This window comes from Curcuma longa, chromosome 7 (genome assembly GCF_044706935.1).
Source record: "Curcuma longa cultivar G26 ecotype Majalengka, Jawa Barat chromosome 7, ITB_CL_G26_1.1, whole genome shotgun sequence".
Taxonomy (NCBI): domain Eukaryota; kingdom Viridiplantae; phylum Streptophyta; class Magnoliopsida; order Zingiberales; family Zingiberaceae; genus Curcuma; species Curcuma longa.
In genome coordinates, this window is record NC_133867.1 from 8,349,852 (window position 1) to 8,372,372 (window position 22,521).

Consider the following 22,521-nt stretch of genomic DNA (forward strand, 5'->3'; position numbering starts at 1 on the left):
AAAATAAAAACATAACTGTTCCCTGCCTAAATAATTGTGACCATTTACCCTTTGGGGATTTGGAGTGAGGCAATGCTCATTTACAATTGGTATAAAATGTCCATTTAAGCTCCTCCTCCACTAGCATACCATAGAATTGTAACATCGTCCTTTCAAATATGATGAACAGGCGAAATGAATTCGAGTAATATCAGACTTCCAAAAACATTGCAGTGAAAATTTTCTGAATTATTGCTTAGAGGACTAATAATAATGGCTGAAAGCTTAGAATTCAGCATGCCAAGGCAAATGACTGGAGCAGCAACAGCTTTTTACAGAAATACTCAAGCCAAGACAAAACCAGCAGGAAGGAGGAATTATTGTGAAAACAAACCATTGTACATTTACAATGCACCTATTTAACCTCGTTTCCTGAAAGAAAAAAAAAAAGATGGCAAAAAACCCTGAACTAAACTAGAATTATAGATTGTAATGAAACAACAATGCAAAACTGTATCGTAGCGAAATTCAGCTGCTCCTTGTGTGCAAAATTCTGCGTCCTTGCTACAGCTACAGCTGTGGGTACGTATAAGTATTGAAGCAAGAGAAGGGTAGGTTATAAGTTTGATCCTCTGATTGGATCATGAGAACATCCGCAGGAAATTGCTAGCATATGCCATCGGCTTGACATCCGGATGTGGCTGCATGTCACAAACATGAGAGAGGATTTCATTAGCTCGATGCAATCTTAATGGACCAATGTTCTCGACAGCGTGGAGACTCTAACAGGATCAAAATAGTTGAGCATTAGTTGAATGATACAAGAAGTGGGGTTTTGTATAAATGATGCAACAGTCATTTCATCTATATGCAGGAGGAACATTCAGGTTATATCAAGTGTTCTATGAGGAGATAGTTGGGAAGCAGAGATCAGCAGGTTATTTCTATTAGTCTAAATGAATTTAATACCCACCACAGATGAAAAAGAAATGATGTCTGGCTTCAAACCAGGAGCGGTGAAACGAATAAAAGCACCCTTGTTCCCCATCTGTCAGAATTGTAAGCTCATATTAGCTTTTCAAACAAGAGATGACTCATGATAACCAATCAGTATAACAACCAAGTACAACTGAGTATGTATATAAAGTAAGTACAAGCAAGATCCACTCACGAAAAAGATAGCTCAAATACAAATTGCTGACAGAATCTTATTCTCGCGTCTCCAAAGCAAATGCATGAACAGGTAAAAAATGAGACAGAATGATAATGTCCCAAAACTGAAAAATTAGAAGATGCAATAAGCAACAGTATAGAGTTAGGCATAATGATAATGTCCACCTTTTAGAAGCAAAAATGGTTAAGTTGATGAACTACAACCCTGTTCGCTAATCAATGCATTTCAAGAAGGCAAAAATATTGCTATATATCTCCAGTTCTTGAGTTTGGCCCTGTGCTGGATCAAGTCATGTGTGAATGTTACATTTTTGTCTTAGTGCATATGTCTCACTACAAAATTAAGAATGTCGATGTTTTGTCACAGATCAAGTGTGATCTCTCATGATCAAGTGTGAATACTTATCTTCATAGACTTTGGTTCAAAACCACCATAATCAAAGACATGATTTTGTTTCTAAAAGCAAATCAGTTATTACTTCCAAACAAAAAAAATGTAAAATCAGTGTCAATACAATTTCACTGTAGTCACCTGATCACAATAATTTGGAGCAGAAAATACAGTAATAAGCTTTCCATCATGTTCAATCTCATATCCCTCATCTTTAACTTCATGTGATCGAACCACAAGATCTGCAACCACAAATGCTTTATTAAAGCATCACATCCTTGGACACAAAATTGTAAAGGGGAAAAGTATTACCCAGATTGTTTTCTTGTAGAAATCGCTTGGTGACATCTTCTCCGAAAGAAAGTCCAACACCTCGCTTGCTAGGGCCTCTTCCACGTTGAGGTTGTGGGTCACTCCAAAGCAAGTCACACATCAAACCTACAAAAAAACATCGTGCTAAAATAAGCGATAAAAAAATATCATACATAAAGTACTTTCACACTTGTGATACTTGGACTCTTCACCCATCTTTGTACTAGTATCAGATATTAACTTGGCACAGAGAACGCATTACGACCCAACACAAACTGAGAATATTTCAATGAAAATTCCAAATAAGGAAAGGAAACACCCACATTAAACAGAAGGTTAAGCTTAATAAGGAGTACTCTCCTAAAAAGAGATGAAAGAAGCCATCAACGAGTAAGAACTTGAAAGAAATAGAACCAATAAGCATAAACAAGTTACTTCGTTGTGTACCTTGTGGCTAAGTTGAATAACCGAAATAACTACTGCAAAATTGGAGAAACAGAGTTTTCTATAAACAACTTAAAAATGTCCTTATTCCAGTGATAAATTTTATATAAACCTCTTATTCCCATTTGAGGATAAGAAATGAATTTGTAACTAAAATTTTATATAAACAAAATTTAGAGGTTCCCCTAGCTACAATTTCCAACTAAGATTTGAACTGCAAATATCAGTCTAATATTAGATGTATGATCAAAAATGTTCTAATTTCTAGGCAGTGATGTACATTATATATGACAAATGATCACGAAGGGCTTGTCAATGTCATTTGATGTCGCAGATTTCAATGAGTTTGTGGAGGTGATGAAGCAAGAGACCCAGGAAGCTCACTCCAGAGAGCCAACTGCCAAAGCTCAGGAGTCTCAGCAAAAACATGTTGCAGCAGACAAGAGAACCGAGGGGAAAACTGTGAAAGCCCAAGATCAACCAGAGCAAGCAGGCAAGAAAACAGAAGAAAAAACAGTGAAAGCTCAAGATCAAGCAGAGCAAGCGGCAGCAGGCAAGAAAATGTAGATATATTCAAGGATAATAAATGCTTGACATAATATATTTCTTGGTCCCTAACAGAAAAAAAGTAGATATACTATGACTACTTTATATGCATTTTGAAGGTACAAATTTGTATGGAAAGCAACTACTTGTTAAGCTTCAAGGGAAATAAGTATTGGAGAATCTTATGATTGAAGAATAAGATGACACGAAGCTAACTGAAGGGGAAATGGTTGCACTTGGAGACTATTGAATAAAGCATATCATCAGAGACCCTACTGAATAGAGTCTATCATGCATGAAGTGGAGACTAGAAAAAAATTAGCCCTGTGTGATACATTTAGGGAACTAGGTGCCAAACACCCAATACTCATACAGATACTTCTACATAAGCCTAAATAATATAGCTTACACAAAATAGAAAACAAGTTCCATTGAAATATTTGGTGAAGATATCTAGAATCTACCATTAGAAGAGCATATGTTGTTTGGTTTTAACCCCTCAAATTGGCAATGGGAATATGAAGTTTGTGAAATTAGAGGGATTTTTTTTTTTTGAAGACAAAAGAGAGCTTTGGATTCCAGATTCACTCTAGAAAAAAAAATATCAGAGGAGAGAATGACTAAAGTTCCGTAATTGAATTTCAATTTACTCAGAGATGTTAGCAAAAAGAGAAAGCACTTCAGGAAGGGAGAGAGTAGTCTATCTTCAATGCTGCAATTGATTGACAGAGAACTAGAGATGAAATGAGAAACAAAGTAACAGATTGAGGCAGAAGGAGAGGAAGATTTGCAACTTCAGGATCTAAGTTGCTGCTTGTGATGGAGAACAAGGGTAACCAAGGATTGTTGGCTTGATAGTAGAAAGGAGACAATAGTAAGCATTTTAGGAACTTTTGGCAACGGGAAAAGATGTGTGACTAGAAGCATTCAAGATTTTTGTGTCAAAAAATATGAGTCTCAATTCCTTCAAAACTTGTAACTTCTTCTAAGGTGCCACCCATTCTTTTTGAACATGATTTTAGCTTAGCCTGAACCCTGCTTTAGATCTGTCTATCTACCAAGTTCTATATTTGGGATTTAGGGTCCATGTAAAGCTTGAACAAAATCTAAATGAAAAAGGGTTCACCACTAAATTGTACCTTCCTTCCCATGCTTGATCTTGAAAGAAAGGGTAGCACTAGGGCTCTTTGATGACACATGAGAAACAGGTTTACAAGGGCTGTCCATTGGCTAAGGTTCACCAAGAATGCACCTCAGTTGGAGATGACATGTTCAGGAGCACCATGGAGATCTAATAGGAATCTTTGTCCATTGTTCATAAGAGAATCATTGTCTGTCCATTGGGTGTTTGCCCTTTCCAAGCTTTTCAAGCTATGGGAAAAGAAAGACAATAGATCATGCAGCTTGAGAGATGGAGACTATATGATTTTAGCAGGGTCACAATTGATACTTTAGGAAAAGGCAGCCATATTCCTCGACAGGTTAATGTGGTTGCAACTTGAAGTTGCAAAATCTATGCAGGCATGTGGAGCTGGTTTTGTTATCCACAATCCTATTGCAAACTTGGCAACCCTGGTTGTGGCCTACCATGGTCTTATGGCAAACTTTTTAGTGGCTCGGGGAGAGGGAGCAAGCAAGGTTGTTAAGTAACATTATGTGTTGGGCTTCAAATAAGGGGGTGTTCATATGGTTCAACTAAAAAAAATAAACTGAATTGTATTCAAAATTTAATGTGTTTTGATTTTTCTATGAAATCATTTTAATTTGGTTCAGGTTGATGGACAAACATTCAGATTTAGATCTGTTCCTAGTTTAGTGAATTGTAAACCAAACCAAACAAAAAAACTATTTTTTTTCAAATAATAAGAAAAAAGACTTAAAAGTTTGTCAAAATATCATGATATGACAATTTAATTTAAATTTTTTGATCCATAAATATTGAAATTTAATATTAAAATTACAAATTATTACATTTGGATGCAAATTTGGGAAAAATTAATAATTTTAGCTCAGTTTTAATTTGAATTACATCAGTTCAATTCATTTGGCTCAGTTTGGATTGAAACGAAAAAAGCTCCTAGCTTTGGTTTTGTTAGCTGACATAGATATGAGAGGTAAACTATGGTGTTCAACAACATCTTGAACAAAGAAAGAGGGGAGGAAAAGGGGCATCAAATCCTCAGCCCAAGGTTTAAAATATCGAACCGTACCGAGGTTTCAGTTATGGACCAAAACGATGTAGTTTCGGTACTATATCGTACCGTGTTGGTATAATTTTGATATTTTTAAAATATAAAATATATTAACTAAAATAAAAAATTTAATCTAAATATTTAACATAAAAAAATAAATTTTTTTTAAAAAAATAATATGATAATTTTACGGGGTTTTAATTAAGTCTATTTAAATTATCCCCAACTATAGTTAGGAGTTGATTATAAAAACCTAAGTAAAAAAACACGATCACGATTGGGCACGCACAACCGGAGGTGTTGCCGGGCCCAAGCAACGCCTCTAGAGGCATTGTCGAGCCCAGGCGACACCTTCGAACGATATCTCGATTGGAACGTCGGTGTCGGTGCTGGTCTGCTGACGGAATGAAAATTTTCACTAGTATCGAGCGATACGGTTCGAGATTTCAATCCTTGCCTCAACCTCCCCTACAAACAAATGTGGGAACACCCAGAAAAAAAATTATTAATAAAGGGGAAATAATTAGATTCAGATGCTTTATTAGTGAAAAGTATCCCCTCTATATATAAAGGAGAGGGTTATGAAAAATGACCACAAACTAGTCTAACATAAGTACAACAATACACAAAAGTCTTGCTATTGTCTGAAAAAGAGATAAATCATACAGGTTGGCACTGTGGGTAACCTATAAAAAAGATTCCCCTCTATATATAAAGGAGTTAAAAAATAATGACTATGAACTAGTCTAATATGACTAACACAATACATAAATCAACAAAAAAGTCTTGGCATTTTCTGAAAAAAAGAGAGATCATACAGTATGGTACTGTTGATAACCTACAGAGTCAGCTTTAGCAGCAAGCGTATGTAGACATTTAGCATAAACAAAAATATAATGTAATTGGCATGTTAGATATGGTGATAGAATGATAGTAGCACATCAAAATAGTTGATTTAATGGGTTTTAAATGCAAGTTACTTTTTCTCATCATGCAAAAAATAACAGAATAGATCAAGAACTATTAAGAGTACCTTCTTCAGGGGGCTCACAGAAGCGGTCAATTGCCTGAATGTCAGAAAGTTTGACACCATCGACGCTAAACAGTCCTCCATGAACTACAAAGACTTTCTCATTTATAACATGTGCCAAAGGCAAGTAGCAAAATACTTCAGCAAAGAGTTCAACAAATGTCTCGCCCAATTTGGATTTGACCTCTCCCTCAAAACCATAGATTTTGTTCATGCTCTTACTTTCATGATTACCCCTTGCAAGATGCATAGCTGAAATTTAAAAAAGCAGACATCTCATTTTAACTAAAATTAAGGGAATTGCAACAATTTTGCATAGGATAGTAAGTGTTGACCTGTTGGACACATGCACTTGAATGCAAATAGAGTAAGAATAACTTCGACAGAAAAGGATCCTCTGTCCACGAAGTCTCCATTGAAGAGGTAGGGGTTCTCCTCCGAAGGAAGCCCATTAAGCTCAAATATATTTAAAAGATCATAAAACTGCAATCGTTCAGAGTATACAACTTAGGTACAGTCTAATAACATAATAAATAAAGTTTTAAGAGAAAAAATAGGCCTGAAACAAAATAAGAGTTAAAATCAGCAAATGTATGATTGACACAAAATAAATCACAAGATAAATTCAGTCCACCTGCATTATTAAAGCATATTAGAAGAAAAGAGAAGCATAAAATCATTCTAGCTTCAAATGGAAATAAGTGTCTAGTGGCAAAATAGAAGCACATGCCACTGGTGAGCTAAAATCAAGTGTCTACTTCACAAGATAAATTCAGTCCACCTGCATTATACGATGAGGTAAGCATATTAGAAGAAAAGAGAAGCATAAAATCATTAAAGCTAGCTTCAAATGGAAATAAGTGTCTAGTGGCAAAATAGAAGCACATGCCACTGGTGAGCTAGTAGTTCCAATTTGATGCAAGCCTATTGTAAACAAAATAACGAGCAGGTAAAAGATAGAAAATTTTTCTATTCACATCAATTTAATCATTTGGTCTAAGCAATTGGAGCTTCTAGGTTGTGAATCTTTGACCAAAATATTCTTATGCAAAATTAAAATTGAGGCAAAAGTGAGCAAAAACTATATATCATTCCCAGTTAAAAAGGAGTACCAAATCATCAAAAACAAGTAGGGCTATGTAATATTACCAGTACAAAGATGTACAAAAACTAGAGACATTTTCAGTTCTAAAAGCTTAACTTTCTACACAAAATGCCAACCAAAACATTTAAAGTTGACTTTCATCAGTGTTGTCATAAATCCACGGCAAGATGAGTCACTGCATCAAAAACACAACATGCTATGCAATTGATAAGCTCATAAAGATGATTAAATTCTTGAAGCAGAAAAGGATGTTTGTGTGACTAATCACCAGATACTAAGCAATTGATAAGTTGATAAGACAACAAATTCTTGAAGCAGAAAAACATATTTGATGATTGATCTATATTCAAAATTAGATATAGCCTGCAAGCTTTAAAATCTTGTGTAATGCCAGAATTTTGATATCTAGAATGGCGTTTCAATGTCATGCCGACACTCAACACGCATTGGTATGCACCCAAGCGTGTCAAGATGAATTCAAATATTATAATTATCATCCACTTAGCTTGTTTCAAACATATATATGGCAATTAAAAAGTTATTTGTCTAAGTCATCCACTTGTTTACTTTAATGAAAAAATTGAATTAATATTTCAAAGCAATAAGTTACAAAATATCAGAAGCACCATAACTACTAACTACACCTTGCTAATACCAGCAAAAAGAGTGTCATCGATCAAACAACATTAAAGTTAAAGCATCATTTCATGTCAGAATTTTGGTCGCCACACATAGCAATATGATTTCTTCATCGTGTTGGTTAATGCTCGACTCGCATCAAAGCGTGCCAAGATAAATTTAGATAACTTTTACACCTTAAATATCATTTCACTTAGTTCATTTACTTCTAAACATAAATTTATAACAATTATATTGTCAATTGAATTAAAATTTATTATACTATAATGCATCAATGCTTGACACATTCTGACATTTGCTAAAGCGTACTTAGGCAATTTAGATTTACTTAGTTAATTTTCTTTCGTTTAGATTTTTTTTTTTAGTTTTAATGGGAATATAATTAAATAATTGATTAAAAATATTTTTCCTCATTTTATATTTTAATGTGTTGAGAGAAATTCATATAAATCTTCCTCATATAATGCATTGAATTTTTAAAATTAGTGTTAATGTGTGTTGAACCATGACAAGTGTCAACACGTCTCAAAACTCATTGACATGATCTACATGGGAGACACAAAAGAGATTACCTATACTGATATTACTTGCTCGATCGACACAAAGACACAAAATATTACTGCCACCAATCAATATTGAATTCGGTAATTTACTAATCGACACAGAAGAGTATAATCTTCTTCTACTTAGTTTATTTACTTTTAAAAATAAACTACCAATTAAATAATACACTAGCACAATCGACATGGGGGACACATAAGAGATCGCTCATACCAATCAATATCAAGTTTGGTAATTTACTAGAACAATACATTTCAACCATACTGTTTGACACAATACAAGATTTCAAATTATAATAGCCTACACAATTCCCTAATTGAATAGAATATACAAAAGTAGAAGCAATTATCAAGTAACAAAGGCATTGTTTGAGATAGCAATAAGCATTGCTTGATCTAGGCTATGAGTACTTGACATGAGTATGGATTTAGGTGTCAAGCATTGTAATTTTTTCAAAGTGGGACACAAGGACTCATTGAAAAAGATTCAAATTTAGACATGGACACATGGAGACAAAAAGCTTAAAATATAGTATTAATAAGTATCATGAGCTAAAGTTGATCAATTAACTTATAATAATATGTCATGTTATTATTGTTATTAATCTATTTTTAACTTAAAATATAATATTACTATGACCCATTACCCTAGATCATACAATAGTATAAACCTATTCCCCTCCCATTAATTCATACTAAAATATAGTCATACCCTAGTATAAGTTATATTACAAATTAACTTATTAAATAAACATAATCCTCCCTCCCCTTCCCCTTCCCAAGATGTGGATCGTGATTCCCTTCCACCTCCTAGACTCTATGATAATCCCCCTTCCTCTTCCCTTTCCAGTGATGTAAACAAAGCAATCATCACCCTCTTTCTTACTCAAGAAACAACTAGGCCCCTTTACCTCCTTGCACAATATCGTCTAACTCCAACCTCCCTCCCTCCCTGCATGACATAAGCCACTATCATGCCCATAACCCATGTAGTGTTATATCAACACGAATACAAGAAGGGTCTTGATCTCTTGGGCTCATAGGCAAAAAATGACAATCATGTGAGCCAAGGGATAATTTATAGAATTTAGGGTTTAGATTATTTAATTGAGTTACGAATTAAATATTAAATATGAAGTTAAATAATAAGTTAAAGCAATAATAACTTTGTAAGAATTACCCTTGACTTTAATTAAATCTAGGGATTAAAGAGACTTACATTAATTAATCTCTAAAGTTTAACTGAACACTAATTAAAATGTTTATATAGTTCAATTAACATATTATTATGGTAATCTATAGTAATTTTAAAAGTTATTAGTGATATAAAATATAAACTAGTATTTTTAAGGAAATTTTACTACTAATAATAATCTAAATCCTATTGTAAATAACTTTAATTAGTTAATTAATTATTTAATAATTATAAAGAATGAGGTTGTTCTAATGATAAATATATAGACAATTTGAAATATATTGATAATGTAATGAAATTAATATGCTAGAATTATCATTTATAATTCATGAAAAAAAAAATATTTCTTAGGTAAGATCCAGCTCAATCTATCTTACTTAATTTTCCATGAGCATAGTTCTTTTGCACTTGTTAGAATTTTATCTTATTGCATATCTCCTCCATTAATGAATTTTATTCACTTATTTTTTAAAAGAAAAGAATATCATCAATTAGCCAATCCTAACAATCCAATACAACAAATACTTATTTTTTGAGTAGCCAATGCTACTACTGATACCAATTCTATCAACCATGATGTAGATAAAATAAACTGACTAGCAAGAAACAAAAGTTTTAGATGAAATATTTGCTAGAAGTAATGAGACATGTTGTTAGTGCAAACTTCAAACAAATCAATAGTTATACTTGGCCATGTACATCCCCACAGACTGTAAAATGGTGACTATCTGGAACATTGATATCTACAAGAGAAGGCATAGCTCGCAACCTTTCTCGGGCTTCCAGTACAATCTGGTAAGCATATCTGCGACGATAATTCAGAAGAAGAATTAAAATGGGAATAAGTAGTAGACACAAGAAATTAGCAGTTGTAAGAACCTTTTATGTAGATGTTTCTGATTTTTGAAATCATTCATCATTTTCTTCACAAAATCCAAGGTTACCACTTCACCTTCTATTCTTGCACCAGGGTACTTTGCATCCACCTCTGATAACATGTTTTGAGAAGATGGAATCATGGAACATTAAAAATAGGAAAATTTTCAAAATATAGAAAATGTTTTTTGGATTCATTTCACACAATTTTCTATTATGCACAACATTTCAATTTTGTCATTTCAGCATGTACCTGTGAACGTCTCAATTATATACACCATAACTTTAATTTGGTTTCAATTTTAGCTTGCACGTTAAGAAGTTTAAATTATATGCATCAAATTATTATTTCAGTCTCTACTTTATAAACTATTTTCAGAACATAGTTTATAATTTATTTATTTTACTAAATGTGACACACCAATATTGTTGAGAATGTAATTTTATGTAAAATTAATAACTAATTTTAAAAGTATTTATTTAAAAAAGTAAAATTACACTGATACGTAAATTATTTTTCAATCTGTTAACATTTCAATTAAAAATTATTTTACTACTTATATTTATTATTTGATTTATTTTTAAACAAAAATTTTATTTTATTACTTATATCTGTCATTTGATTTATTTTCAAACTGAAATCTTAACAAAAAATATAAATATTTATAATTTAAAAAATAAAAAATCCAATTAATTGCTAAATTTTAAAATTATATAAATTTAAACTATCTATTCCTTCTTAAATATAAAATAAAATAGGTTTAATTCAAAAAAAAAAAGAATTCGAAGAAACTATTAAAGTTTCATGCAAGAACTGAAAAAAAGAGAACATGATGGATATAATTGAAATTTTCTAAATGTGCTCGAATTGAAAGAAAACAAAACTTTGTACATCAATTAAAATTTTCTAGAGTATGTGCTACATTTTAGAAAAAAACTCTAAACTATGTGCTATATTTCAAAATTTACCATAAAAATAATAGAAAAGCTAAATGCATTGATACAATTTCTTTCAATCTCAAAGATAAGAGTTCAATAAGTAGTTGACGATGCAAATGCTTCCCTATATTGTTGTAGAAGGGGGAAAACTATAGCCCCAAAAAGTCTCTACATTTGTGAATGCTTAGCTAAAATTCTTTCACATAGAAACTGCATCTCTCTAGTGAAAATTCTAGCCCCAATAAGTCTCATCATTTGAAGCCAAAAGAATTTTTTAGAAACTCCATTTCTTCATTAGAGAGCAACCCTAAAAATTCTATGATTTTTCAGAGTGCCCCTAAAAAAGTTTCCTTATTCCGTAATTGAAGTCACCTGCTAGTTCTAGGATATAATATAGACTGGGCAGGTTCACCTACAGATAGATGATCTACTTAAGCTACTGTGTCCTCTTAGGTGGTAACTTAATCTCACAGAAAAGTAAAAAAAAAAAAAAAAACTATAGTAGTTCTGGTCAAGTGAGGCAGAATCCAGAACAATGGCACTAGCAACATATGAACCTATTTGGTCAGGCAGAAAACAATTGCTGACCGAGTTAGGTCGTGATCCCATGGAACCAATAAATCTCTTCTGTGAGAATCAAGCCACTATGCACATAGCTTCCAACCTAGTACTTTATGAAAGAACAAAATGTATCAAGATTGATTGTAACTTTATCAAGTGTAGCTCAATATCAAGATTGATTGTGACTTTATTAAGAGTAGACCAATAAGATCACTCCTTTCCTTGCTAGATCTGATGTTCAGTTAGCTAACTTGCTCACTGAACAAAGTCCCAAGATTGAGTATATTTGTAACAAGTTGAGTTTCCATGATATATTTGAATCAACTTGAGGGGAAATGTTAGATATGCAAAGAGTATAGAGATCAAGATGTAAATACTACAATAATCAAAGGATCTATTTGTAACATTGTTTCGTGAATAACACAAGGAGTAAAGAGGTAATGAAAACCTATGGAACAATCTTTTCCTGTTACAGTACAAAAAAAAAAGCAAACAATAACAAAAGCAAAACAAATAATACATGCAGAAAAGTGGAAGGATAAGCAATAAGGACAATTTTGGTTTTGCATATCACCTATAGTACGGAAATCAATAGAATCTGCAATTGAGCGCCTTGCTGATTCATGTACAGCAATGGCTTCTTCAAATCTAATTTTCTGCACAGCTTTTTCACATTCCTTCAACTTCTTAGTTGCATCTGGATCATTTGGACAAATTTTTTTCACCTATTGATATGCATAAATGTCAAAACAATTGTATAATATTACAACATGGCTTGAATTTAGCATTAACAAGGCAAGAAAGCATAATAAAAAACTTTGCCCCAATTAGATCATTGTTAAAAAATGAAGACAAAATATGAAGCAGGAGGTTCCAAGATATAACAAAGAATCATGTATACTAGCAATCTAGTGCATCAATAATTCTACTTCAAATAACTAATTATAGCTCCATTCACTTGATAAATGGCACCAATATGGAATTCTCTTAACATGAATGAAGAAGCTGGCTGTGATTAAGAATATGCCTGTTGGAAATCTTTCAAAGCTTCCTTAAACTTTCCCATGGCAAGATATGCTGCACCACGTCTGTAGTAAGCCTGCCCACAAAAATCACAAATGTAATTAACCTAGTCAAATAGAACTGGAAATAATATCTATAAATTTTCTCACCTTAGAATATCTAGGATCAATCTCGATAGCCTTACTAGCATCTTGCACAGCACTACCATACTCCTCAAGCTTGGTATGCGCAAATGCACGATTTGCCCAATATACAGCATTAAGGCCATTCAGTTCAATAGCCTTGCTATACAGAACTATAGCTTGCGAAAATTTGTTAGCTGAATGAGAAGCAAATAAGTGAATCAAAGATTGCAGAGCATGTGTTCTATCATCATGAAATAAACAATAATACGCAAAACATGCTTCAGTAAAAGCTTAATTCAACTAACAATGCATCTGAATAGCCAAAACATACAAAACTGAACCAATATACAAAAAAAAATTAATTTTCATAGAAAGACAATATGCAAAAATTAAATTAATTCTTATAATACAATATTCAATAATATCAAGTTATTTATTTCATATTTATCATGAATTAATGTCAAAAATATAAAAGTATAAAATGAGTTATTTCCTAATAGCTTTACCTAGTCAAACAAGCAGTTATCCAATAAAACAAAACATGGTGCTAAAGTATTCTTTTCAAATAGTGCTAGCATCAGTACAGCAATTAAAAATAATACACCTCCAGTTAACTGAGGTTAGTCCACATGTTGGGTTCAGCTTAGTTGAGTCCAATCCAGTTTCTTATACACAAAGAGGATTGCTAGGGTATAAAGAATAAATATTGTTCTTTTCCAATAAATTAAGGTTGTTGGATAAGTGCTTACCCAATCAAACTTAATTGTAATACCAAACGGAACCTAGTATATTATCAGTATTGATTGCTGACCTCATATTATATCACAATTGTCTGTTTACAATTATTATAGTGACCTCAGAAGTCTGCCGATGCTTTGATCATATTCTTTCATAATTCATCAAAAGCTTAGCCGATCTGATGCTCTCACATAACAGGCCACTGAAGTATTTTGACCTTCACTCTCTGGTGCGTGTGTGAAGCAGAGAGGTCAAAGCAATTCTTCGTCTGTTGATCTATTCCTCTCCTCATTGAATGATCTTCACTTGTCAGATATGAGTCCCTCTCTTTCTCTTGGCTAGTACCCAACAAGACAGGTTTGGTACTCAGTATCACCCCACACTAACATGGTTTCAAGCTGCATAAGTGACACAATTGCAGACTATTTGTATCAACCAGACAGATACTGGTCTTCCTACACATACAGAATGCACAAAATGTTCAAGATAGGCATCCAAGGGACTCCAAACAACAAATACTAAAACAGTTACCTTTTGCAAGTCTATAACATTTATGTCAATAATGCTAAAATGCTTGGTAGTACTAGACCCCTGATTTGTCACATGTTACAGCAATGATGGTATCTGAATATGTTACATACAATTGAAAAAAAAATCAAAATTTTAGAAATGAACAGTATGTGTTTACCTTTGAATGCTTCATTAGCTAAAAGCTTGATTTCTTCTGCTTGTTCAAGGTTAGAATTTGTTGATTCAACCATACTAGTCATTTGGGAGAATATGGTTTGTGTTGAACTGGTTCATCAACTAACAAACTTCATAACCAAATCTATGCTGCATGACAAATTAGTAGACACATCAAGAAATAAAAAAAAACAAACTGCTCCAGAAAGCACAAAGCAGTAGCACTAAGTCGTACGAAGAAATCACAATTTCATGTTTCAGGTAGTCTAGTACAAAAAATTAGGGTTTGTAAGACTATTGTGTAGGATACCAAGCAACTGTAGCTAAACCAAATGTGTAATATAAGGAATATTGAATAATTCTAGAGAGGTTAAACCTACAATTTAAAATCAGCAGTTTAATCAATATTGCTCCCTACAAATACTAACTAGCAAGATATATGAATTTCATATCAAATTGCAAACAAGAAGACTAGTAGTAGTTTGATATCAGTGGTAAAGATGATTAAGGTGGATCGTCATCAGTAATCTCCTCTCAACCACAAGAACAGTTTCTCAATTTTTGTTAACTCACACCTAGAATACAAGATCCATGCTCATGGCAGTAGACATTTTCTGTTGGTTATAGATCAAAGTGTAGGTTGTTAGGAAGTAACATGTATAAATTATTAAGGTAATAAAGATGGATATGCTAATATGGATACATTGTATTACTAGAAAGCTTAAAATAAAAATATTAACATATAGGTGTAGTTCCAACAAATGATAAAATAAGATAGGCTGGGTTGAGATAGTATGGAAAACTTCCAAGGTGGCCTACAAATTCTATAGTTAGAACTTAGAAATGTTGAATCAACTAAAGTAGAAGGTGAGAGGGTAGAGAAAAAACATAGAAACTTTAGTTAGTTTCTATAAAATATGATTTGATTGATTTTGATATTAATATTGATATAGCCTCTCCAGAGCTCAATGGAGGAATACAATCAAATGTAGCAGCCTCCAAATAATTAGGACAAACATTGCTAGTTGATAAATTGATGATTATGATGATGTACCTAGAATATAAGGTCTCTATATTTGATTAAGATCAAGTATTATCAGCAACTAAAACGTCAATGCTACTAACAGGAACCCATTTCCTATCTAAGGGAGAACCAAAGAAAAGGAAAAATATAAGGGAATGATCCCCTAGAAAGAATCAGCCCTCCAAATGACAAGAGTCTATAATTCTATTAATTTCTTGACACAAAAGAGCCTCATAGAGGATGATCAATTCAACAGGATCAACCTCTAAATACCTCAAAGCTAATATTTTATTAAATTTCTGAACATAAAAGCAAAACATATGATGATTATTCATAAGCATCCAAAAGAATCTCTTGTCTGTGATAAAAGAAGAAAATCTAGAAAAACAAAGATAATAACTTATCCTAACAAACATAAAGAGAATAACTTAATAAGAATTAGAAGAAATAACTTATTCTAAAGAGAAAAAAAATAATTGAATTTTTGATTGGAGGGATAGTTAGGTTAATCCAACAGTTACCAATTTTGAAATTAGAACCTTAGGCCTTGTTTGATTCATGATATTTTTTATTTTCAGTTTCCATTTTTGGAAAAAAATAAATAAAGCACTTTAACTGAAAATAAAAATTAAACATTTATTCCATCATTCACCTTTAGCAAAAAAAAAAGTCAATTCTAAATATTTATTTTTTTATCTTTCAAATTATATTTTCTAAGAAATGAAAAAAATCAAATTTTGTTTTGTTTTAACCAAGCAGAACCTCATGCTTCCAATTATTGGTATTTTTGTGACAAGCTAAGATGAGTGTAGGAAGCAATCAAGTGAGCAAATGATACAATCCAAAAAAGCAACTTATTCAAATTAATCTCTTCCTATATTTGCTAAGGAATAGGTCAGGTACTTAAAATGATATTTTACTAGTGGTAATTCTAGAGTTAGATATATCCTAATTTATTTCTAGAATAAGTTAATTTTATTAGAATTATTCTTTCTAATTATTGACAAGGCACCTCTTAAATGCCTATTAAAAAGCATATCATGTAGCACTTCGGCATCAAGCAATTTTATGAATTAAAATCCCTTATTTATTGGATGTGAAGGGGAGACTTAACACAACGGTAAAGTTGTTGCCTTGTGATCACGGATTTGAATCGCGGAAATAATCTTTTGCAATGCAAGATAAGGTTGCGTATAATAGATCCAATGTAATCCGACCCTTCTCCGAAATCCAAGCGGAAACTTCGTATGCCGGACTGCTCTTTAGCTATTGGATGTCAATTCTCTCAAAATGGTCTTCCCTTTTCTCTAATTTCCTATGAGATAGTCAACAAGATGCAAAGTCATAGCTCTTCCTGAACAATTACATTTGAATCACAACCCCTCCACCACCATACCTCACATTACAACATCTTGCACGCTATAGGCACCTATAAAACAGGTAGATCAGCTACCACAACAGCAACCATAGAGTCGGCTCCACGGATATGGAGGGAGGTTCGTTCAGGTACACAAACATTAAGCGCATGGTAGGATGCTATAGGCACCTATAAATAATCACATCATGTAACTCTTCAGCACCGAACAGGATTTTAAATTAATAGTCTTTGGCTTTCCTTGACTTCCAATGAGAAAGGATGCAGGTTACTATCAGAAAAAGTCTAAAGTGCACAAAGAATCGAATCTTGGATACCCAATATAGACCAAAATCCACTATCGCTGCCCTTTTTATACCACGTAAAAGAATTGAATCAGCCAACTGCCAAACTCGATCACGCCGCTCCTCAAAGCCTTCAACTAGCCCCTTTGCTCGTACATACAAGGACCAAAGAACCAGGGATCCAAAAATGACGAGAGAAAGAGCGGAGAAGTCGAACCTTTGGTATCTTGGATGCGCATGAACGACGCTGGCAGCTCGTCAACGGCGCAGAGAATCCGAGAACGGCCAGACCATCAGCGTGACAGGGTTTAGGGTTTGACAGAAGTCGAGGCGGCAGGAAGCTGAGCGAGCCAGAGAGCGAGACCGACAGAGGTGACGACGGAAGGTTGGGGTATGTCGAAGACCCATCATGATGGGCACGTTGTGTCCGTTCGATCAGATCGAACGATTAGGATTTTAGGAGAAGTCCAATAACTGAACCGAGAGAACATATTTGTAAGAAAGTGCTTTTCTTATGGAAAATCTAAAAGGAGTCCCTGTAATTTCCTACGTATAAAATACGGCTTCGTCCCCGTGGAAGCGGCAGATCGCGACTGGCTTGTTTCCGTCGCCGTCTTCGCCTCCATTTCCTTCTTTCATCCTGCAGATGGTAAGATCTCTATCAATTTCAATCTCTCGCATCTTTTTTTTTGTTCCAGTCCAAATCGTTTTATTTTAGGATTTCAAGATCTTTTGGTTTCTTAGGCCTCTAGGGTTTTTTCTCAGGCACCGAAGCCCCTCACAAGCCCCATCCCCATGCATTTATACCCGGTGCTCTCTGCGCTTTTGCTCGTTGTTGGTCTCCTCGTCTCTGCGTTCTTCTTCATGTAAGCTTCCTCTTAGATTCGTGCGAATAGGCTACGGATGGATCTTTTTTGGGTCAAAGTTTAACAATAGATTTCAACGTAAATATTCTTTTTTTTTTTAATCTTGTATACCATTCTGTTCTAAAATTGTACCATAACAGAACTCGATTTAATGTCCTGTGATTGTTTGTACCGTTAGGAGAAATGGGCGATATATCTAGTGTGTGTTGAGTCTTTTGTTAACATTTTGGATAGATTAGAAAAGCTCGCATGAGAGATAATTCTAAAAGATTATAACTTCCGGATGATAGAGTTGTGGTCATTCTTTATGAGTCACTGAAGAAGTTAGAACTTTATAATTTGGATATTGTGTATGATTTTAATCTTCATGTAGCACTTTTAGCACCCAATACAATTGAAGGACCCTTTTAATTGCTTCAGCTGAAAGGTTATTTCCTTCTTTTTAGGACTAGTCCTTGCAGTTTTTACTGGGAGGAGAAGAATTAGGAGAGAAATGGAGCATAAGTGAAGAGAAAAGAAAACAATGTTTTACCAAAGATCGGACCAAAAGTTGTGCAATACCCGAATGACCACAAAATTTACCAATGTATTATTATTATTATTATTATTATTATTATTATTATAGTTCTTAGTCATTCTTGGAACTGTGAAATCTGTGAGATTAGAACCCTGGAGTTTTGTTTATAAACATAAGATAGACATCTCCCTCAAACATGAAAATAGGATGTGATCATAGAATCCCATTGTCATACTCAAATGTAGCCAAACACAGCATAGGTTTCTTTTTTGTTGGGATTTGGATCATCACTTGGGAAATTCTGGGGACATTTCTTGTTCCAATACTGATCAGCATTGATGTCTATGTTTCTTATATTTTAGATTGTTACACCATTATGGATGATGATTGAGGTAATTAGCATATTTTAGATTGTTACTTCCACATCATGATCAAAATTTTATCAAGGAACCAAAAGTTGAATCCCCCCCCCCCCCCCCCCCCCCCCCCCCCCCCCCTCCCCCTGCTTCAAAATCTACGCATATCTTCACTGGGTTTTTCCTTGCCCAGATACAATGTGCACCTACATTTTCTTGTGAAACACATGCATGTTCTGATTGTCTGGTAATCATAATATCTTAGAAGTATCTTCAACTGTTTTTTGGATCTGTTTGTTGATTCAACTCTTTTGGTGATACATGACCAATTTCAGTTACGAAGCTACTACATCCACTAGGAACCGCAGCCTAGCTAAGGAGATCGGGACTGCTACCGTTGCATCTGGTTTCCTGGTAATTAGAAATTGGTGGTCTGTGTGTGTACCCTTGTGAGAAAGTTGTCAGTATTTTGGCTAACTGTTTCTTTGGTTGTTTCAGGGCTTTGGGTCTCTATTTTTGCTCCTTGCCACTGGCGTGTACGTTTGATGATGTGAACCAATGAATCTTCGAATCTGATACCAACCATTATATTTAGATTTGTTGCGTTTCAGTCAAACGTCGTCTGAATATGATGATAATCACTTTAGTAGTTCGGTAATATAGCGAGCCAAGAAAGAATGTTCCATGATTTTGGCCTAGCACTGGTTTTATCCACTTAGCCATTTCACATTTGGCCTCCAGGCGACTAATAACTTAATCTCAATATTTATGGAGTGCCATTAACTTCACAATGATACAAAGTATCCTCTTCCATGATCACTCTCTTATGTATCAGTGCTCCAACATCAATTTTTAAGTGTCTCCTATTTCTTCCAGTTTTCCTAATCTTTGAATACCCGAACTGGGCGTAGAATAAATCTGAGACAAGCACTTGCACACCTTTCATCTGCTTCCGCATCCATTTCTCTCAATTGATTGGTTGAGATACATTGACGCTGTTATAGCCCAGCAATTGAGCACCCCGTACTTTATACATAGGACAACAACTCGAGCTCTTGATAATTGCCCCACTGAGCATCTCCGAGTTGTTGAGTCACTTCGAGCTTTCAAGCCAATCCGAGTTGACTCTTCCCGAGCTCTTGACGATTTCCCACATAACCTTTCTTGAGTGTAGTCTCTCATTCTGTCTCCTTCGTGACCATACTTCAACATGATCCCCATGTCATCTTAAGTCATATTTAGGTATGATCCATTGTAGATACATGTACTACTTAGCCGTGACTTCCCATCTAACCCATCACTTTTCTTTTCTTCTGCAAAAAAATAAAATCCGCCACCTTAACGACCTCATACGGTCGGTTTCACGACTTATATCTATGAAGAGGTAAATGATCTAATGATCACAAGCCTTATTTGGGTCAAATAATCTCCCATCTACCTCCAAATATAAATATCAGACATATCCGCGATAAAGAACATGTCCTCTCTTTTACATAACGTTTCATTTTCTCTCTTAAGTTCTCTTTCTAGGAGACTTACTTAAATCATCATAGGCATGACTCACAGTCGGCATGACTCCCAGTGCCCTCTAATGCGTGTTGATACATGCAAATCCATCCACTTCACGAGAGGAAGCTTCAGCAGATTTCCACCACATCAAACTCCATCGACTTGTTAATTCTAAAGTACTAGTTCCAAAAGATCAAGCCTAACTTAAAAGGTAGTTAGACTCATTCACTTTCTCAATCAGTCCATAACTTCAGCTACTGCAAAGGTGGGTAACGACACTTGCATAAATTCAGAACTTCCCAAATGATCACAAACTAAAATAGTCGAGACATAATTTCTTCATGGCCTTTGATATCTGCTAATCACAATAATCTATGATTTCAAGCTAGAGTTTCCTTATCTGGCCTTTACAATTTGGCGACTTGAAGGATTCTTTCTATCAGGCAGTCTATCCATCAATGTGTTATAAGTAGCAATATTTGGTATAAGTCCGGCATCGAGCATTTCATTGACGATAGATTCCCCCTCAGTTTTTCTCCCTTCTCTAGAGAATCCATGAGCCAGTATACCAAAAGTCACAGTGTCAGGTTTAAAACCCTTCTTGGATGCTATCACTCTCAATCTGTTGGCATCTGATGTCCTTCCGATATCGCAGAGTGTTTCCAGAAGAGAGTTGAAGGTGATGGTATCAGGAAGCATTTCCTTCTGCAGCATTCTCTCCAATAAGCCGCATGCATCATTTATCTTACCTGAACTTCTGAGTCCCTCGATCAAGGTAGAACAAGTCACCTCGCTGCAAAAATTGCCCTTCCCCCACAGTGAATCCACCACTTCCAAGGCTCTCCCTGCACTGCCATCTTTACAAAATGTCTCCACCAGAACAAAGCAATCGAACCCGTCAGGTAAAGCTCCTTTCTGCAAGAACTCCTCCAACAGCTTGCTTGCTTCCAGACTCTTGCCGTCTTTACAGAGACCATCGATGAGAATCTCGCAAGTAGCAACTGAGAACCCACAGCCCAGTTCAAGCATCTCCCTGGCAACTCCAATTCCCTCCTTAAATTTCTTCTCCTTGAAGAAGCCTCTGATGAGAGTGTTAAAACTGACGACGTTTGGCTCGCATCCCCTTGCCCTCATCTCTCGGAACCAATCCAGCGCCGAATTGAGGTCCGAGCACCGGAGGCAGCTGCTGATCAAGATGTTGAAGGTGAAAGTGTCCGGCTTCACGCGATCCCTGACCATTCTGCCATACAAGCTCTCGGCTTTCTGATATTCCCTTCGCCGAGCGAACCCGTCGATGAGCGTGTTGTAAAGAGCCGCACTGGGACGGCCGTCGACGGACCTCCGGGAGTCCTCGAAGGCGGAGATAGCATCGTCAAGGCGTCCCGCGCGGCAGAACGCGTGAATGGCGAAGCCGAAGATCGGTTCGATGCGAGGGCAGGCGAAGATGCCGTCGGCGCAGGGGCAAGGCTGGGCGAGCATGCGGTGGAGGAGGAGTCGGAGAGGGCCGAGGCGGTCGGTGACGGCGAGGGTACGAGCCATCCACTCGTAGGTGGAATGGTCGTGGCGGAAGGAGTCGACGCCGGCGGCCCATTGGAAGACGTGGAGATCGTAAGGGGCGAAGGCGGGGTGGTGGCGGAGGCGGCAGCGGAGGAGGCGGAGGAGGTCGGCCGGGGTGAAGGAGGGCGGGAGCTGGGACTCGAGGAAGCGAATGAGGCGGGAGGGGGCGGCGGCGGAGAGGGAGAGCGTGGGAAGAGGAGGGGCGGAGGAGACGGCGGAGGGGAAGGAGGGGTCGAAGACGGCGGAGAGATCGAAGCGGGCGACAGGTTTAGGGATGTGATCGAGGTCGGCGTTACGGCGCAGAGCGTTGAGAGTGGAGACGGAAGGCAGGGATTTGGCGAGCCGCCTTGATGCCATTGGAACCGAAGAAGGCCTAGCGCCGATTTCATATCCTTCCCCAAATCGGATCGGTCGAGGCTAGGGCAAAAACTCCGACCCGTTTACCTCATCGCCAAACTAAAACAAATGGATTGGGACTTGCGGCGGCGAATGTGACACACTGCGCGAATCGCACTGTCGAT

At 35.6% G+C, this 22,521-nt stretch overlaps 3 protein-coding genes across 3 annotated transcripts; 1 reads left to right on the forward strand and 2 right to left on the reverse strand.

The window, feature by feature from the left end:
* Positions 1-595: 595 nt before the first annotated feature.
* Positions 596-17,542, reverse strand: LOC141831946 (serine/threonine-protein phosphatase 5-like). The gene is made up of 13 exons (XM_074719382.1): positions 17,413-17,542; positions 14,517-14,662; positions 13,115-13,284; positions 12,970-13,041; positions 12,517-12,667; positions 10,446-10,554; positions 10,254-10,371; positions 6,403-6,550; positions 6,071-6,319; positions 1,856-1,981; positions 1,685-1,785; positions 953-1,027; positions 596-680 (listed from the first exon to the last, which is right to left on the reverse strand). The coding sequence occupies exons 2-13, from the start codon at positions 14,596-14,598 to the stop codon at positions 621-623; spliced, it is 1,461 nt and encodes a 486-aa protein (XP_074575483.1). The 5' UTR covers positions 14,599-14,662; positions 17,413-17,542; the 3' UTR covers positions 596-620.
* A 190-nt stretch (positions 17,543-17,732) lies between these two features.
* LOC141832429 (uncharacterized) lies at positions 17,733-19,674 on the forward strand. Its single transcript, XM_074719933.1, has 4 exons — positions 17,733-17,844; positions 17,961-18,061; positions 19,270-19,348; positions 19,433-19,674. Exons 1-4 carry the CDS (start codon positions 17,842-17,844, stop codon positions 19,478-19,480), a joined length of 231 nt encoding a protein of 76 aa, XP_074576034.1. The 5' UTR covers positions 17,733-17,841; the 3' UTR covers positions 19,481-19,674.
* Positions 19,675-20,720: 1,046 nt separating this feature from the next.
* LOC141832047 (uncharacterized) lies at positions 20,721-22,489 on the reverse strand. Its single transcript, XM_074719517.1, has one exon. The coding sequence runs from the start codon at positions 22,355-22,357 to the stop codon at positions 20,840-20,842; it is 1,518 nt and encodes a 505-aa protein (XP_074575618.1). The 5' UTR covers positions 22,358-22,489; the 3' UTR covers positions 20,721-20,839.
* Between the last annotated feature and the right edge of the window lie 32 nt (positions 22,490-22,521).

Bases quoted from the DNA above. Each gene is read 5' to 3' on its own strand.
- LOC141831946 (XM_074719382.1), bottom strand. From the start codon at position 14,598: ATGACTAGTATGGTTGAATCAACAAATTCTAACCTTGAACAAGCAGAA. The intron at 10,555-12,516 runs GTGATATGCAAA...ACATGTTATCAG, and splicing joins TATTGATTTCCGTACTATAG to AGGTGGATGCAAAGTACCCT. The intron at 1,028-1,684 runs GTGACTACAGTG...CAATTCTGACAG, and splicing joins CTCCAAATTATTGTGATCAG to ATGGGGAACAAGGGTGCTTT.
- LOC141832429 (XM_074719933.1), top strand. The intron at 18,062-19,269 runs GTAAGCTTCCTC...GACCAATTTCAG, and splicing joins GTCTCTGCGTTCTTCTTCAT to TTACGAAGCTACTACATCCA. The intron at 19,349-19,432 runs GTAATTAGAAAT...TGGTTGTTTCAG, and splicing joins CCGTTGCATCTGGTTTCCTG to GGCTTTGGGTCTCTATTTTT.
- LOC141832047 (XM_074719517.1), bottom strand. From the start codon at position 22,357: ATGGCATCAAGGCGGCTCGCCAAATCCCTGCCTTCCGTCTCCACTCTC.